Genomic DNA, 19,611 nt, shown 5'->3' on the forward strand with positions numbered 1-19,611 from the left:
GGCTCGCAAGTTAAACATCTCGCAGGGTCGCATATGACCGGCTTGGGTCTGAGTTGCAGCGGCCCCTTAGTCGTCAGCTCCCCCACTTCGGTGGCGAGAATTCTGTCTGGAGCATTACCCACACCATGGAAGGGTAAGTACAGTCCCCCCTCTCCCCTTTTGGCTTTTTTTTGGGGTGGACACGGGTAACCTCCACGGACGGTCTAACCTGCCTGCAGGTTCCCTCGTCCCATCCTTAAATCCCTCACTGAGCTGGGCTTCCCCCACTCCCTTTCTCCCCTGTCTGGACCTGAACTCTGGTGGGGGCCCCAGGGCAGAGGATGCAGTGGAGACCCCTGGGGTCTCCCTCCGCTATCTCCACTCTGTAAGGGTCCTGGGATAGTGTGTCCTGCCCTTGTAGTCTGGAGGAGTCCCAGTTTAGGAGACCCCTAGGTGCATGCCCCACTGTTTGTAGTGTGGGTATAGGGCAGAGGGGTCCCAGTGCAGAGACCGGTGCAGAGTGCATTGCAAAGTCTCCCCCAACTTGTGTCCTACCTTCAGGAGGGGCCCCCTTGCAAAGGGTGCAGTGTTGCAGAGGGCACAGGGAAGATCCTGGAAGCATGCTGTAGCTGATGGCGCCCATTTTCCCTTGGTCTGGCTGGTCTCCAGCTGGCGGCCATGTTTTCTAGCCCAATGATGTCACGGGATCCATTTTCCCTTAGTTCGGGAGACGCTGGAGACGACCGAAGCCTCATGGGGATGTCGAAGCTCCTCCTCTTCCTCCTCAGTTTCCTCTTTCTGTGCCCGGGACATATGAACAGGGATGGTATCCATGATGATGCTGGGTCTAAATTCTCTGCGCTCCTCTGATCGGTAGGGTGAGTCCCCTGGGGGTCCCTGTTATCTCTCTCTCTCTCTGATAATAGGTACCCTGAGCCTTGGGGGGATCCTTTAGTGGTGCAAAAATATCGTTTTTGTACTGCAAGGTCTTCCTTTTCTTATGGAGCCTCAGGGTCACATCGCCCCCACTGACCCCCTCATGGAGGTGGCAGGTCCCTCAGAACCCCAGCATCCCATGGTTGCACTGACGGTGGTCCTGCAGTCCCTAGTGTCCCAGGTGGAAGTGGCATGTGGGCAAAGGCCAAGGAGGAAGCATCCCCCAGGAAGAGCCTTTCCCTGCTCAGTCTGTCTTATCTGATTCTGAGCCTGGTGTCACCGGGGACGCGGCCCGTCCAGGGGGGCTTAATATCACACCCCCCAGATCCATCCGATAGGATGATTCCTCCATGGTTGCAGCAGCGAATTAAAAAGCACTGGTAGATGCACTGATCACTGCAGTGCGTGAGATTTTAAAAATGGAGGATGTGGCTGATGTAGCCATGGACGTGGCTGTGTCGTTTGGTACGCATAAGTCACCTCTCACTCCACAGGTGTTTCCTTATGTGCCTTCTTTTGACAGGCTTTCCTGTAAGGAATGGGAACAACAAAAAATACCATTTGTAGCCCCCAAATGTTTTGCTGTATGTTACCCTTTTGAGGAGTTCCTTTTAAAAAAGTGGACTAGTCCACCAGTGGTGGACCCTCCTGTTTCCAAAATTTCGGGACAACGCGTTTCGGAGGCGAAGCCTCCTTCCTCAGGACCTGAGGAAGGAGGCTTTGCGTTGTCCGTAGCAACAGCAGAGGCAGTGCACCCGTGTCTTGAATCCCCCACCTCGCAGCTCCGTGCAACTTGTGGCTCCGGCTTTGGCTGAGGCTCTCCTGAGGCACCGTAGATCACGTCGGTATAGGGCGCAGGCGCACTAGAACCGGCATCCGGTGACCAGGCAAAACAAGGAAGTGAAGGAGAGCGGGGATACAGCGGCAGCAGCAGCCGCGGATGAGGAGACCGCAGAGTCACCATCTGGAGGGACGGGAGGAGCGAGTAGCTCCTGTTGGAATGCTGTAAAGCGATTGCCTTAAAGGAAAAGTGTGAGTGCAATTCCAATGTACTGTGTTATTGTCCTTTATTAAAGCGTTATTGCCCGAGGTTGCGTGCGCTTTTCTTTACAGATTTGAATTACGTGGAAAGTGTACATTTCTTGGTGTGAGTCGATTGGTGCTCATCCTCGATCCTTTTCTGTGGCGTTGATCAGAAGTTGGCCTTGAGTACCTTCAAGGGCCAGGTCTCTGCCCTGACAATCTTCTTTCAGTGACCCCTAGCCATACACTCTTTAGTTCGTACCTTCATTCAGGGGCTTCGACACGTGGCTCCACCTGTACGGTCTCTTTTTCCGCCATGGGATTTAAATCTAGTACTTTTGGTTCTCCAGAAATCTCCATTTGAGAATATTCAGGAAATTCCCTTGCCTATGTTATTCCAGAAGGTGACATTGTTGGTGGCTAGCTAGGGCTAAGTTATTGGAATTGGCGGCATTATCCTGTCGCAGTTCCTATTTAGTGGTCCATAGGGATAAAGTGGTTCTTTGTCCCTGTCCATCATTCCTGCCCAAAGTTGTTTCTGATTTCCATTTGAATGAGGACATTGTGTTACCTTCCTTGTGTCCCAAGCCGGCTCATCCCAAGGAACTTGCTTTGCATACCTTGGATGGATGTGGTGGTGATTCGGGTGTATCTGGCAGCTACTGAATCCTTTCGGAGGTCAGACTCGCTTTTTGTAGTTACGGACGGACTAAGAAAAGAGTTGGCCGCTTCTTGGGCTACCATCTCCAATGGATCAGACAGACTGTGACTCAGGCCTATTCCATTAAACGTCAGGTTCCACCTTTCCCTGTCACAGCGCATTCTACTCGGGTGCTGAGTGCTTCTTGGGCCTTCTGTCTTTAGGCATCAATATCGCAAGTTTTCAAGGCGGCCACTTGGTCGTCGGTGCAAACCTTTACAAAATTCTATAAGGTAGATACTTCGGAATCTGGGCATGCTTTTGGCCACAAAGGTTTGCAGGCTGCTGTTTAAGAGGGGTTGTTCCCTCTTGAGGGGTGTTTTTCTTTAAACTTAAAATTTTTAGATGGGACTCCTATGACCCGGTTAAGACTCCTGTGTCCTGGTTAAGGGCTCTTATGTTTAGCCTTGGGTTATTTTACCCACCCCTCATTTTTCTTTTAGTACTGCTTTTGGACATCCCAGTAGTTATGGAGCGCTGTGTCCGTTGATGAACGAAAGAGAAAATGGGATTTTTGGACTTACCTCAAAATTCATTTCTGATACTTCTAATACTGCTTGCTACTAAACTGATTACCTAGAGCGGGGGGGGTTTGTATACCAAGCTGAGGGCGGCCAATGGACATAGGAAGGCGTTTTTGTTCTGCCTAGTCCTACTCCTGGAGGAGGCAATGTAACTTAATAGTTATGATTCATGGAGTGCTGTGTCCGTCAATGAACTCAGAGAAATTGATTTTTTTACGGTAAGTACAAAAATCCCCCTTTTTTTGAGCATTGGACTTTATTTACTGCCTGCGATAATTTATGCAAATCAGTCACGTGACTGTGGTATAGCATGTTGTAAAAGTTAGTGAATTGACTCCTTAGTTCTGTCCTTTGAAAACTGCATACTGTGCAGTGGCATTATTTGAAACATTTGGTTACCTAACCGCCATCCAGAGAAAGCTGTATGTGTTAGTTTAAAGTGCTTGTAAACCTTAGAAATGAAAAATGAACAGAGTATATCCCTCTATAGTGTGTACGTGCCCCAATCCAAAGCACAGAGTGTGATTTCTGTCTGCTTTGTCCTTCCCCTGCTTTCTGCATGAGTCACTTCTGTGGCCCCCAAATGAATTTTGAGGTAATATCAGAAATGAATTTTGAGGTAATTTTGAGGCATTTATATGCCGATCAATTCACCGCTGCAAATCCAAATTTGACCCTTGCCAGAGAATTTGCATGGAAACGTATCACGGAGTGTGATTTCTGTCTGCTTTGTCCTTCCCCTGCTTTCTGCATGAGTCACTTCTGATAGCTCATGCCTACACCACAGAATCTCGGGAGACAGTGTTTCCAAAATGCAGCACTAGGAGGATCAGCCCCAACACCTACAAGCCTCACTGTCAGAATCAGGCTTAGTATTTGAACCTGTAGTTTGCAGCGGCACCCTGACAGATAGCTCTGACGACAGAGTAGTGGTTTCTGCTAAGGTCAGGTGTACCCGACCCCATTCTTCTGAATTCGAAGACAGGCCCATAGAGCCCATAGTGTCCTTCCTGATGTGCTTGCAATTCCTGATTGGGAGCCCACCACTTCTGCAGCGCCTGTACTTCCCCCATTCACTGGCCAACCTGGAATTCAGGTGGAAACAGACGATTTTACTCCCCTTGGTTTTTATGAGTTGTTTTTCATGGAAGATCTTTACAGATCTACTATTGTGGAATTTATATGCCGATCAATTCACCGCTGCAAATCCAAATTTGACCCTTGCCAGAGAATTTGCATGGAAACGTATCACGGTTTCCGAATTTAAAATTTTTCTGGGCCTATCCCTCCTCATGGGCATTACTAAAAAGAGTGAGTTGTGGTCATATTGGTCCACTGACCCAATTCATCATATGCCCATGTTCTCTGCTGCCAAGGCCAGGACTAGATACGAGCAAATCTTGATGTTCATGCAATTCAGTGATAATGAACTCTGTTGTCCTCGGGGTGACCCTGGATATGATCAGCTCCACAAAATTCGGCCCTTCGTAAATCAATTCAACCAGAAGTTTGCAGCCTTGTATACGCCCCAACAAGCTGTCTACATTGATGAGTCCCTGATTAAATTTTCTGGCCACCTTGCTTTCAAACAGTTTTTCCCCAGCAAACGTGCCAGATATGGGGTCAAGATAAAAGCTCTGTGACACGGCAACAGGCTATACATGTAGTTTCCGGATTTACGAGGGGAAAAGATAGCAATGTGGAGACCCCCAACTGCCCAGACTACATGGGGAGCAGTGGCAAGACTTGGTGTCACCCTTATTCGGAAAGGGGTACCATTTATACATGGACAACTATTACACAAACGTGCCACTTTTTAGTCATCGTTTTGATTTTGGAATTGGTGCATGTTGCACCGTGCGACCTAATCGCCGAGGCTTCCCCCAACGACTCGTAGATTCCTGACTTAGACGGGGGGGAGAGCCTGCTTGAAGTGTAATTAATTGCTTGCAGTGAAGTGGGGGGACACACTGAATGTTTTTGTTCTGTTCTCCATTCATGCAGATAGGACAACTCAAATTGCAACGGCCACTGGGAGGGGTGGAATTCAACGATCAGATGATGGCGCCATACCTAATTGCCTGTAAGGCCAGACGCTGGTACAAAAAAGTGTCTGTATACTTATTCCAATTGGCTCTGCTGAATGCTTTTGTGCTATGCAAAGCGTCAGGAAGAAGTGGATCCTTCCTAAAATTCCAGGAAGAGATCATCACAGCCCTTCTGTATCCAGAAGGTGCTTTGGCCCAAATTCACAATCCAGATGCAGTGAGCAGGCTGCATGAGAGGCATTTTTCGGATGTCCTCCCTAGTACCCCTACCCAAAGAGCAGCCCAAACTAGATGTCATGTCTGTAGAAAGCGTGGTTATAGGCGTGACGCTTTTTTTGTCCCTCCTGTCCTGGCCAACCTGGTCTATGCATCGGGGACTGTTTTCGCCGCTACCACACACTAGTAGTGTATTAGTATAGGGTACCACACGGCACAGTCTAGGGCACACTTTCACACAGGGTCTTGAAAGATGTTGGTTTCTTCACCCACATTGATTGATGTGAATGGAGGAATCTACTATGTTCTTTGGGCTGAAAAAAGAACATTGCATGTATGCCCATCATTAGAAGTGGGTGAATCCTGGGAGGTCTAATAGTGGGCATACCACACACTTTTTGATTTTTACAGCCAGCAGTCAACTTTTATGTAAAAGCAATACTAGCAGATAATTAGCCGCTAGACTGCTTTTACAAGCAGTAGGAGGGGACAACCCCCCCCTCCCGCCGCCTTCCACGGTTTTCTCCGGCTCTCCTGTCCCACCGGGGGTAACCTGAGACTTCAGCCCATGGTTCCGTCAGCTGACCATAGAGCTGATTGGAGCTACGAGCATTTCATGACTTCGGTTTCGCCAGATATAAACAGTGCAATTGGGAAAGCATCTTATTACACCAATCTTGGTGTAGTAAGATGCTTTAAGGGCAGAGGAGAGATCTAGAGTCTAATAGACCCCCCCGTGTTTGCGCGCAAAGTCAAACGCAAGCATCGGTCTGGTGTCATATGTAAACAGCAATTTCAGAATGCATGTGAGGTATCGCCACAAAAGTCAGATCGAGGTCAGTAATTCTTGCAGTATACCCCCTCTGTAAATCTAAAGTGGTAACCTGTAAATGCTTTTAAATGCATTTAAAAATGTACGTAGTTTGTTGCCTTTTAAAGGCTTTTAAAAATGTATGTAGTTTGTTGCTGTGTGTGCAATTTTAAAGCATGTCATTTTTGGTACCTATGTACTCCGCATAAGATCATCTTTTATATGCTACCAAACAATTGGGCAATATATAGTGTATTTGTGCATTAAATTAAAAAAAATTTGTTTTTTTCCCCAAAAAATGAAATTGCGTTTGGAAAATCATTGCGCAAATACCGTCTGACAAAAAAAATTGCAACACCAACCATTTTATTCTGTATGGTCTCTGCTTTAAGGAAATATTTACTGTTTTGGAGTTCAAAGTAATTTTCTAGTAAAAAAATAATAATTTTTTCATGTAAACAAAAAGTGTCAGAAAAGGCTTGCTCTTTAAGTGGTTAGAAGAGTGGGTGATGTGTGGCATAAGCTTCTAATATTGGGCAAAAAAATTCTAGGACAGTTCAAACACCCCCCCAAATGACTCCCTTTTGGAAAGTAGACACCCCAAGCTATTTGATGAGAGGCATGTTGAGTCCATGGAATATTTTATATTTTGCCACAAGTTTTGGGAAAAATTACAATTTTATTTTTATTTTATTTTTTTTTTTTACACAAAGTTGTCACTAAATGATATATTGCTCACACATGCCATAGGTATATGTGGAATGACACCCCAAAATGCATTCTGCTGCTTCTCCTGAGTACAGAGATACCACATGTGTCAGACTTTTTGGGAGCCTAGCTGTGAAAACCAATCATCGCCTTCAGGTTTTCTAAGGGCGTAAATTGCTTATTTTACTTCCTTACTACCTATGACAGTTTCAGAGGTCCTGAAATGTAAAGATAGCACAAAACCTCAAAAGATACTCATACCTATTTGCTGAGAGGCATGTTGAGTTCATGGAATATGTTATATTTTGCCACAAGTTTTGGGAAAATGACAAAAATGTTTTTTTTTACACAAAGTTGTCACGTTAATGATATATCGCTCAAACATGCCATGGCTATATGTGTACGTGGCTAGACTGCCAAAAAGTCTCACACATGTGGTATCCCCGTACACAAGAGAAGCAGCAGAATGTATTTTGGGGTGTCATTTCATATATACCCATGGCATGTGTTACATAGTTACATAATAGGTGAGGTTGAATAAAGACAATAGTCCATCCAGTTCAACCTGTGTAGGTGTGTGTGGCTGTAATCATCTCACATAGCCCTGAATGTTCTGATCCTTGAGATGTACGTCTAAAGGCCCGTACACACGTACCGATCGTCGGCATACAAACGTCGGTGGACGAAGGATCTGCCGATTGTACGCGTGTTAGTATGGTGCCTCCGACAGATGTCTGCGCACAATCCGCGGACAAAAGTCTTTCTTGCAAACATGAAAATTTTTGTCTGCGGACACCAGAACGGACGATTGTTCGCCTGTCAGTACAGAATTCGGCCGACAGACCGCAGATTTGCAAGACTGGGCATGCTCAGAAAATTAAAAACACAGGGAAAGTTAACCATTACATGACATCACTTCTGCAGTCAGCTGAAGTCTGCAGACAAAATTCTTGTGCTGTCCTTGTGTTGTCTTTGCACTTTTCAACAGACACCGACATCCCGGGGAGAAAAGAGGAACATTTGTATGCCGACCATCGGTACGTGTGTACGGGGCTTAAGAGTCTTTTGAAAGCCACCATACTACCCGCAGAAGCCACCTCTTGTGGTAGAGAATTCCACAATCTTGTAGCCCTAAGGCTCCATGTACACGGGACGTTAGAAAAAACGTCCTGCAAAGCTATTTCTGACACCGGGAAAAAGCAGCTGTTAAACGTGCTTTCAGTAGCTTTTTCCATTTGCGTTATTGCACGTTTGGCCACGTTGCTTTTAGCAGCGTTTTTCTGCCTTCATTCAAAATCAATGGTTCCCTATGGGAGCCTATTGATTTGAATGGAAGGCGCGACCTGCACTGTGAGAATCTTGAGGGGGAACTCCACGCCAAAAATGGGAAAAAAACTGCGTGGGGGCCCCCCAGGTTCCAAACCAGGCCCTTCGGGTCCGGTATGAAATTTGAGGGTAGCCCCACGCCGAAAAAACGTGGGGTCATCTGTGACATTAGGGGGCGGGGCCTCCCAATGACATCATCGGGGGCCACGCCCCTAATGGCTATATAATAAGCTGCAGAGACCGGAGACCGCCATATTCACCGGCGACGTCGTCGGAGGACGACCGGAGGAAGAAGAAGAGCCGACAGCAAAAGAGCAGAAGACCGGAGAGGAGAAGAAAAGAAGAGAGGACAGCAGAAGACCCCGGAGAGGAGAACACAAGAAGAGCGGACAGCAAAAGAGCAGAAGACCCCGGGGAGAAGACAAGAAGAGGGGACAGCAAAAGAGCAGAAGACAAGAGAGGAGAAGACAAGAAGAGCTGGATGAAGATTTTTAATAAACTTTCCAAAACGTCTCCTGTCGTTATTTCCATACACTGCCTTTTATGCGGTGAATGAGTAGGGGTACAGTGTACTCCATACCCATTCACATAGGGAGGGGGTCCGGGATCTGGGGGGCTCCCTTGTTAAAGGGGGCTTCCAGATTCCGATGAGCCCCCTGCCGCAGACCCCCACAACCACCGGCCAGGGTTGTGGGGATGAGGCCCTTGTCCTCATCAACATGGGGGCAAGGTGCTTTGAGGTGGGGGGTGCAGAGCTCCCCCTGCCCCAAAGCACCAACACCCCCCCATGTTGAGGGCATGTGCCCTGGTGTGGTCCAGGGGGGTGGGGCCGCTCGCTCGTCCCCTACCCTTTCCTGGCCTGCCGGGCTGCATGCTCGGATAAGGGTCTGGTATGGATTTTGGGGGGGACCCCACGCCATTTTTTCGGCGTGGGGCTACCCTCAAATTCCATACCGGACCCGAAGGGCCTGGTTTGGAACCTGGGGGGGACCCCCACGCAGTTTTTGTTCCCATTTTTGGTGTGGAGTTCCCCCTCAAGATTCTCACAGTGCAGGTCGCGCCGCAAGTCGGATCCGACTTGCGGTGCGACTTCCATTCAAATCAATAGGCTCCCATAGGGAACCATTGATTTTGAATGGAAGAAAAAAAACGTATAACGTGGCTGAACGTAGGTTCATCGCGTTCAGTCACGTTTAGTCACGTTCGGCCGCGTTTCTGCGTTTGAAACGCCGGGAAACACACGTTTGAACGCAAATAATTGCGTTCTAAAAAAAGTCCCTGAACGCAACTGCCTGCAAATGACTGTAAACGACCATGTGTACATGGACAGATAAGATAACATGGAGCTGCGTTCAGGGGCTTCTGAAAAAAACACCCAACTGCTCCTAAACGGCCATTTCCAGCGTCCCGTGTACATGGAGCCTAACAGTAAAGATCCTCTAATCGCATTGTATGCCCTCGACTCCTCATGCAATCCCTTCGATTGAACAGCTTTTTTTCTAAGCTGAGATCCCCATTGAGATATTTAAAAATTGCTATCATGTCCCCCCTCAGGCGTCTCTTCTCCAGGGAGAATAAATCAAGCGATTGCAGACGCTCTTCATAATTAAGGTCCTCCAATCCCCTAATTAGTTTAGTTGCCCTTCTCTGGACGCTCTCCAGCTCCAACACATCCCTCCTGAGGACTGGCGACCAGAACTGGACAGAATACTCCAGATGCGGTCGGACCAGAGTTTTATAAAGTGGAAGGATTATAGTCTTATCTCTGGAATACATCCCTTTCTTTATGCATGCTAATATTCTGCTGGCTTTGGCAGCTGCCTCTTGACATTGCGTGCTATTGCCTAGTCTAGCATCAACCAAGACTCCCAGATCTTTCTCCATTTTTGATTCCCCCAAGGGTTTCCCTCCTAACGTGTATTGTGCTTTTATGTTTCTAGTCCCCAAGTGCAAAACCTTACACTTCTCCACGTTAAACCTCATTTGCCAAGTCGTTGCCCACTCCGTTATTTTGTCCAGGTCATCCTGTAGGATATCTGCTTCATGCTGTGCAGTTATTGCCCTGGCCAATTTTGTGTCATCTGCAAAAACTGATATCGAACTACTGATCCCGTCCTCAATGCTGTTTATGAATAAATTGAACAAGGTTGGTCCCAGGACTGAGCCTTGGGGGACCCCGCTTACTACCTCAGACCAGTCTGAGTATGCGCTGTTTATTACCACCCTTTGGACACGCCCTTTTAGCCAGTTCCGTATCCAAGAGCAAACCCTGCTGTCGATACCTGCAGACCTTATTTTATAAATTAAGCGCTTATGGGTAACTGTATCAAACGCCTTAGCGAAATCTATGTACACCACATCCACTGGTCTGCCCCTATCTAGCTCACAGCTCACCTCCTCGTAGAATGTTAAGAGATTGGTTTGACAAGAACGCCCATTTGTAAACCGGTGCTGGTTACTGCTGATGATGCTGTTGTCTTTAGCAAACTCTATGATATAGTCCCTTATCATCCCCTCCAGAAGTTTACATACTATTGATGTCAAACTGACAGGCCTATAATTTCCCGGTATATGCCTCTGACCCTTTTTGAATATCGGAATCACGTTAGCTTTCCTCCAATCCCCTGGTACATCTCCTGTCCTAATACTGTCAGCAAAGATCAGGAACAGTGGTCTAGATATAACCTTACTGAGTTCCTTGAGTACTCTCGGATGTACGCCATCCGGGCCTGGTGATTTCTTTGTGTTAAGTTTATCCAGCCTTTCCCTGATTTCACCCTCTGTAAGCCATAGTGGCAAGTCCTGTGTATTACTACTAACCATACAGTCATGGTCAGTGTACCCCTCCGTTTCCTGTGTAAATACTGACGAGAAAAAAGCATTCAGCACGGTTGCTTTTTCAGTGTCCTCTGTAACCATCCTCCCATCGTTAATTATGTGTGCAATATGCTCTGCCCTAGTTTTTTTTGCTGTTGATATATTTAAAGAATTTCTTTGGGTTTTTTTTACTATCCTCCGCTATTTGTCTCTCAAAGTTTATTTTAGCCATCTTGATTTCGTGTTTACTTTTCTTATTTGCCTCCTTGTATTGCTCGAAAGCCGATACTGTGCCCTCTGATTTATATTTCCTGAAGGCCAATTTTTTTCCCCTAATAAGTTTTTTAACGCTATGGTTTAGCCAGCCAGGTTTGGCTTTGTCTCTTCTAAATTTATTTCCCAAAGGAATGCACTGCAAGATGCATTTGCTTAATATGTTCCTAAAGCATTCCCATTTTTCCTCTGTGGTCAGTGATCCCAAGGTTTGGTCCCAGTTTACCCTTTCCATCAATGAGTACAATTTTGGAAAGTTTGCCCTTCTGAAGTTTTGGGTTCTTATGTTCCCCACTTGCCTTTCTATATTGTTATTTACGCTAAATGTGATCATCCTGTGATCGCTAGAGCCCAGGTAGTCCTGGACTCCTACCTCCGAGATTAGGTCTGGGTCATTAGTGATCAATAGATCCAGGACTGTGTTTTCCCTAGTCGGAGAGTCCACCAACTGTGACATGTAATTATCCTGTAAGGTTTCCGTGAATAGACGGGCCTTTTGTGAGTGTGTAGTCCCCTCTACCCAGTCAATGTCGGGATAATTGAAGTCCCCCAATGTGATGACTGATCCTAGTTTTGCCACTTTACCCAATAGTGCTAAAAATTCCAGCTCTACCTCCTCCACTTGTTTAGGTGGCCAATAGCAAACTCCCAACATTACTTTTCCCTTTTCTCCTTCCCTATGGAGTTCTACCCACACGGATTCTAACTCCATACTCATCCCTTCCATAATGTCACTCCTCTCTATCACCCTTACATTGTTCTTGACGTAGAGACATACCCCTCCCCCTCTTTTTCCTACCCTGTCCTTCCGGTACACCGAATACCCTTGGATATTTGCCAGCCAGTCATGTGAGGGTCGAACCAAGTCTCTGTTATTCCCACAAGGTCTATGTCCTCCTCATGTACTAACATTTCCAACTCATCCATTTTATTAGCTAGGCTCCTGGCATTAGCATATACCCCTCTTAGTTTTACGGAAGTTAAACGTGATTGGTGGTTATGTTTATTCCTGTTTGGTCTGAGGTTTTCCCGCACAGACCTACCAATTGACGTTATGTCCCTACTTTCGCTGCTGACTCTAATATTATCTTCTGTCCTTTGCTCCTTCCTGACTGACTCTACTTCTGAGTCCTCCCCCCCCCCCCGTCTCCTAGTTTAAAAGCCCCTCCAACTTGGTGGCCATCTTTCTCCCCAAAAGAGCTGTACCGTCCCCATTAAGGTGCAGCCCATCCTTACTAAAGAGCCAGTAGCCGACTGAGAAGTCAGCCCAGTTCTCCAGGAACCCAAACGAGCGATATATCATTTCAAAGACAACTTTGTGTAAAAAAATTTTTTTTTTTTGTCATTTTTCAAACACCTGTGACAAAAAAAAAAAATATTCAATGGGCTAAATATGCCTCTCAGGAAATTCCTTGGGGTGTCCCAAAAAGGGGTAACTTCTGGGGGTTTTGTACTGCCCTGCCATTTTATTGAGATTTTTTTTTTTTTTTATCGAAGATATGTAGCTAAATACATTTTGGGCTAAATGTATGACAAAAATGGAGTTTATTGGATATATATATTTTTTTTAAAAAAAGTAGAAAATGTCATTTCTTTCTCAAAATTTTCGGTCTTTTTTTGTTTATATCGCAAAAAATAAAAACCGCAGAGGTGATCAAATACCACCAAAAGAAAGCTATATTTGTGGGAAACTAAAGACATAAATTTTGTTTGGGTACAGCATTGCATAACCATGCAATTACCAGTTTAATTCACGCAGTGCCAAATTGTAAAAAATGGCCTGGTCATTATAGGGGTAAAACCTTATGGTTCAGAAGTAGTTAAGGGAGGAGGAATGCGGAGTTTGGCTCACTGTCTGCATGGCAATGGATGGGGAGTCTAAGACCACTTTCACACAGGGTGGACTCTATTTTAAACAGGAGGGGATCTGTCCACTGATGCCTCGCCGATCTGAGCAGAGTGGGCAAATGGCACATCTGAGTCTGCTCAGTTCATGCAGACACAGACAGAGCCTGCTCTGCTCTAAGGGGCGGCTGGGTACAAACAGACTCCACTGTCCATTTACATCCGACTGCCCTCCAATCCAATCTGCCTAGATGGAGGAGGACAAATCCTTCTCTGTTTGTTTTTAGTGGACCAGATCAGATCGAAGGTAGGTATGTGTAAACGTGCACAAGTCCATTTATACCTGCCGCTTCATAGGGGTGAATAGACCATCCGATCAGATCCGCCTGAAAAACTGTTGGGCAAACCTGATCAGAATGATCGTGAAAAAGGGGCCTTAAGTGCTTTAGTGGTTGCATAGGAGAATGTGTCTGTGGCATAATCATAGTGCCATAGATCTCCCCACCCCATGCAGCCACTATAGTGTCACAGTCCCTACCCACCACCCCTGCAGCCAGCCTGGAGGGGTTCTGGCCTCTGGTATAGTGTTCATTGAATAATAATTTTTTAAGTTTTATTTTATTGTACTGACACTATTTATATGGGGCTTATTTTGTTCTACTGACACCGATAATATGGAGCTTATTTTATCCCATTGTCTGCTAAATTCTATATAGAGCGCTGTACATACCCTATTCGACATTGTTTCATTCTGTATGTACATTCCCTAGTCTGTACTATACAATGCCATGCAATTTGCCTAAAACTCTAACATACAAAACACCTCCAGCACTTAGAGTACTGCCATAAAGTCCCAATGCTATAGTCCTATGCAGAACTCCTTCTGGCATGCTTCGCTGGTGCAGTCCTCTTCATATGGGGGAATCTGACAGATAACTGTAAAAAAGCACCCAGGAGGGTACTAATGCCTAGTACATTAACTAAGATTTATCGATTTATCATAATAAATAACAAAATAATTAAATGCATACTCACAAAGATGAGCTATATACATGCATTGTATTACACCAAATCACAATCCAGTAGAGATAACATGTGGCCTAACCTGATGCACAAAAGTGTTGGCAAGCTGACAAGTTTCGGGGGACGCACCCTCTTTTTCAGAGCTAAGAATAGCTCTAAAGAAGAGAGTGCGTCCCCCCGAAACGCGTCAGCTTGCCAACACTTTGGTAAATGTGAATATGCGTTTGGCTGTTTTCTTTGTTATAATAAACCTTTGGTAAAGCACTAGGTGTTTGCACCCTCGTATGTGCTGTTTTACAATTGTCTAAAACTATTTTCAACCGCACCCTTTAAGCCATGCCTAATATTTAGTGCAGGACAAACAAACCATGCCCATTTTTTTGCAGTAGCAAAAAAGGAAGGGGCCCACCTGATAATCTTGCCTACTGCATTCATAAGACAACCTTCCTCCACTTTTAAAGCACAAGAACTCTTCCTTGAGCAGATAAAGGTTATCAGACTCAGAAAGGAGCTTTGTGGCTGGAATCCTTACTTTTATACTGCTACGGTTTTAAAGGCAAAACTTTTTTTGATACACGATCCCTTTCACAGCCAACATTGAACCAAAATTACTAACTGTAACCATATCACAAATCTTAAATTGTATCTGTAGCAAAACCTTTATTAGTTTAGACAGAATGGGGATGAGCTAGAACCCCTGCTAGGCTTTATTACTATCCAGGGCTCTGTTAGAAAGATTTCAAATCTATTTTTTATTTTGGTAACCAGAGAAGAAGTGAGAGAAATTCTGGAACAGGAAAACTGACAGCAATAAAAAGCTGAAATAAGTTCTAGCTTTCCCCTAGTTAATTAAAAAAAAAAAAAAAAAAAAGCATTTTTATCTTTCTCTGTTTTGCAAATGGAGGGCTTCATTGACTTCTTATCTGGTGAAAAGGTTGTCCCCAGGACAGTGAGTAAAGGTAAATTATCTATAATGGTACCACAGACAGAAGCAAAACTTTACAGGGGCTCTAATTCTTCCCCAGTCTATCCAAAACTAAAAAAAAAAAAAAAAAGCCTTGGTATAAATACACATCAACATTACTAGCGCACAGGATCAGGATTTTCCATATGTTCTGCGGCAGTTACATCTGCCTTTTAAGATATCTATAACATTGACTGATCAATATTTTTATTCACATTGGTGTTTCTGTGCACATTTACTGTAGGTTTAAAGCATTTACATTTAGGTGTAAAACAACCTGCTTGTGGTACATGAAGGTAAAACCTAGTCATAAATCAGTTGTGATGTATTTAAACATGTAATCAGTAATTATGTAATTGAACAGTCAATAATATACAATATACTCACCCAATCGGATGTCTCCATGTTGTGTAAGGAGGATATTTCCAGCTTTAAGGTCCCTATGGATGATTTTATGGGAATGCAGATATTGGAGTCCCTGCAGGGTCTGTAGACAGACTACACGAATCTGGTTCTCTGACAGCCCATGGCCCAGCTCTGCATATTTGAGGGAATCGAATAGAGATGAACACAGAGATGGGTATAGTCATTTAACTTCTTCCCACAATACTACAATCAAATGCAGCAAATACTGCTTGCATACTGACCTATCATGACGGCATCAAGTGCTCCTCCAGCACAGAACTCCACCATGATCTGGGAAAAACAGAAATCACAACTGTCAGTCTTACATGTTTCTACTCACTGTAGTTTTTCTTTACTGGTATGTGCAAAATTCTACCAGTTCTTTATCTGCTTGTAGGCTGCAAAATATTCTCCAACCTGAAGGTGGCATTGTGCCATTTCTAGCAGGAGACTATTGAGGGCTAATTGTCCCTTATGATAGGTTCCAGGCAGCCACATTGGGGAGGACAGCATATCTTATTGGATATCAAAATCCTGTGAGATTTGGGTGGCCATCTTCACACAGAATTCTATAAATTAGAGATGCTGTCATTCAGGGTGCCTGCAGTGAAAGAGTAAGACTGGGACAGGCCCTCTGCTGGTTGGAGAGAGAGTAGGAGTGGAATTATACAGCAGTAGCTGATGGGGAGGGAAAAATAGGCTTTCCATTACAGATTGTCTCCTTTGGCAGATTACTGGAACTTCTATTTGCAGCAAGATGTCTGCAAGGACATTTGGGGATAGCAGTGAGACCAAGAAAAATCATAACTCCCTCCAAGCAAAATCATAACTCCCTCCAAGCAAAATCATAACCCCCTCCAAGCAAAATCATAAATCCCCTCCAAGCAAAATCATAAATCCCCTCCAAGAAAAATCATAACCCCCTCCAAGCAAAATCATAAATCCCCTCCAAGCAAAATCATAACCCCCTCCAAGCAAATACATAAATCCCTCCATGCAAATTCATAACCCCCTCCACGCAAATTCATAACCCCCTCTAAGGGAAGTGCTCCACTGGCATCCTGTGGTCTGTAAGTCCTTGACACATTACTATTGGAAAGTGCCTTGTGAATAAACAGTGCCCTCTTCTGTCTGAAGAAGTTTATGACCTGCAACATATGCAGTGCTATTGTTGTGATATTACTATTGGAAAGTACCATGGGGATAAACATCTGCCTGTGGATGACCCGCAACAAATATAGTGCAATTGCTGTAAATTGCCTTATTTCTGTGAACATTCAATTGCTATGGTATAATAAACCCTATTTAGGTATCTATGCGTGTTTACTCAATACCCAGGTATACTGGTTAGGCCGCTCCTACATGCTGCTCAGTGGTGTATTAAAGTTTTGTGCTGCCCTAGGCCTGACTAAACTTGTGCACCCCTTAATTTAAATATGACCCACCCCTTCCTGTAAATGCCACACCCCTTCCTGTTTCTGACCCGTTCTGTCATCTGTAAACCACAGACCACAGCCACAGTGTATCAGTGCCCATCAGCGTAGCCTCATCATTTCCCATAAGCTCAGCCTCATCAGTGCCAATCAGTACAGCCTTATCAGTGCTGCCTCATAACTGCCCATCAGTGCAGCCTCATCAGTGCGGCATATCAGTGTAGCCTCATCAGTACAGCCCCATCAGTGGCCACTAATGCAGCCTATCACTGCCCATTAGTGCAGCCTAAGATATTTGGACTTGTGTTTGCTGCCACTGATTGTAATTATAGGAATATTTCACTTATTAGTATAATGACTAGGAGGTCCAGAGAGTCATTATACAAAAAAGTGAAATAATCAGTGGCAGCAAACACAAGTCCAAATATATTATAAGATAGGAGTAATCCTACTAACCCAGTGACATATTGCGATAGGACATATGAGGTAAGCAGGTCCAAAATATTATTGCCATCATATACAATTTAAAGTCTTAATTGTATATGATGCAATTCAATATGCTCGCTCAAGGACAAGGATGTTTAATGAAATGAAATTATATTATTGGCATGATGCCTGCCATACCTGGGGACAGAGGAGGGTAGGTGGAGCATTAGGCTGCAGTGCCACACTTATTAGCATTGGGGGCCGTCGGGCCAGTTGTATTAATTGTGGTTGGCGGCCTGCAGTCTGTCCACATGTCCTCACCCGCCGGTATTATCATACTGGCAGGTAGCAGTGTGAGTGCTTTATGTGGGTGCCAGACTTATTTGCCTCTTGGACCCTGCCCTCTGTCCCAATTTGCCCCATAAGTCTGGCCTTATACTAAAAGTGTAGCGCAAGCCAGTGGGGACCCTTTTCGCGTGGGAGCAGGGAGGAGGCTATTTTTTTTTTTTTTGTGTGGGATGCATCTTTTTTGCTGCCCCCCTGCAAAGTGCCACCCTAGGCCCGGGCCTTGTTGGCCTAGGCCAAGATACAGCACTGATGCTGCTGACAATTTTGTTCCCTGCTTATCGCTTACAGTTTTGACATGTACCTTTCTTTACACTACCCCCGTATTTTTTAGAAACACTGGCTGTAGTCATGTAGATATCTGCTCAGGTATCTGAACCTTACCAAAATTATAACTCCCGATCTCTATGCTGCTATCATTCTGCTCTCTATGCCCATTATATTGATTGTTTATTAAAATTTTATTTTGTTCTGTTCCCTCAACTTTCAGCCCTGTGTGAGATTATTCTTTTTCCAGAATGCCTTTTAGCACTTTGTCCTTTGTGTATTTTCCTCATCTATACCCTTTTCTTCCAGTTGTATATATACTTTCTTTCAGTTGTATATATACTTTCTCCCTCTGCTGTCAATCCTGTTTGTTCTTTTCCCCATTGTTCTTGTTCTATAATAGTTTTCTCCCTCAAAGTTAGCACTTTGTTTACCACAAGACACTTGTGGGCCAGAGCAGAGAGGTATTGTGGACATCACAAAGCCTCAAAATGTACAAACTGATGAAGCACCCTCCTAGGTAGGTGCTAGTGAGAAAGTATAGTTTGTGCTCTATCTGCTTACCAGAAGACCTGCAGGTAAATCTACATTGTTCTCTGCCTACCAGAGAGCAGGATCTGTTAGTGAGGTCTGCTCATTGTGCTCAGAGTGCAACTCATTCTGTCTGCAGAGTGTTTCACACTGGTCCAATAGGGAGGCATGTTGGACAATGGGAGGAAACCTGACATATGGTGCATGGGCTTTTGATACAGTCCTGACGATTGGCAGAGGGTAAGTCGCCTCGGAGCATGTTGGGATACTGTATAAAAGCCAGGAGCACATTTGCTCAAGGTCTTTCATTGGGGAGCGGAGTCCTGGAGGGAGGGGGCGGCTGCCTCCTCCTCTGTAGAGGTGCCATGCGACCTCAGGGGGGTCGTCCTGAGGGAAGGAAGAGTAGCAGTGAGGAGCTGAACCCGGAGGTCCAGGGAAGCTGACTGAGAGGGTAGACACTGGAGGATATGTCTCTGCAGTACAGTGAGTACAGAAACTCGTGTCAAGGGGCCTGACCTGAGGGGGGCCTCCCCATGCTCCTAGGATAGTCAGTGGACGGGTGTCAGCAGGAAGAGGATGCTAGTGAGAGTGTCCTGAGGATAGCTTATCATCCATCATGTCATCTTGTTAGAGAGCAAAGAGAACAAGAGACTTAACCCCATCCACCCTAATGGCAGTGTGGATTAACAGCATGGCTGTTCCATATTTTCAGCAGAACTCTGAAGATAGAAGTCCTCAAACAATGTGAATAGTTCAATTGGAGTATCCCACTATTCCCTTCTCCTATCCCAAATTATCAATAAACAACAAAACAAACAACACCCCTAGACTGTCTATTAATGTGAAGACCCTTTGGGAACAAGGAGGGATTCAGAGACTTGTTCAAATAAATACGTGCTGGTAACCAGGGGAGCCCATAAAGACAATATCCAGCAGTTCCTGCGGGGGGGCAGTGCTACACTGAAATAACTATTTTCTTTATTTTGGTTCAATCTTCTATCCATCTAAACA

The 19,611-nt window shown here is 45.1% G+C and overlaps 2 protein-coding genes across 2 annotated transcripts in view; one reads left to right on the forward strand and one right to left on the reverse strand.

The window, feature by feature from the left end:
• Positions 1-19,611, forward strand: part of NCAPH (non-SMC condensin I complex subunit H) — a 207,752-nt gene that overhangs the window by 137,950 nt on the left and 50,191 nt on the right. The gene's annotated exons all lie outside the window — the stretch shown is intronic.
• The window catches only part of LOC309554161 (uncharacterized protein), a 128,652-nt gene that overhangs the window by 77,561 nt on the left and 31,480 nt on the right, over positions 1-19,611 (reverse strand). Inside the window, exons 3-4 of the mRNA XM_082255768.1 lie at positions 15,841-15,889; positions 15,581-15,730 (exon numbers count right to left, since the gene is read on the reverse strand). Of these exons, the coding sequence (XP_082111894.1) occupies positions 15,581-15,730; positions 15,841-15,889 (199 nt within the window). The remainder of the gene's footprint in view (positions 1-15,580; positions 15,731-15,840; positions 15,890-19,611) is intronic.

Source organism: Pelophylax lessonae (assembly GCF_965119305.1).
Source record: "Pelophylax lessonae genome assembly, chromosome: 4".
NCBI classification, from domain to species: domain Eukaryota; kingdom Metazoa; phylum Chordata; class Amphibia; order Anura; family Ranidae; genus Pelophylax; species Pelophylax lessonae.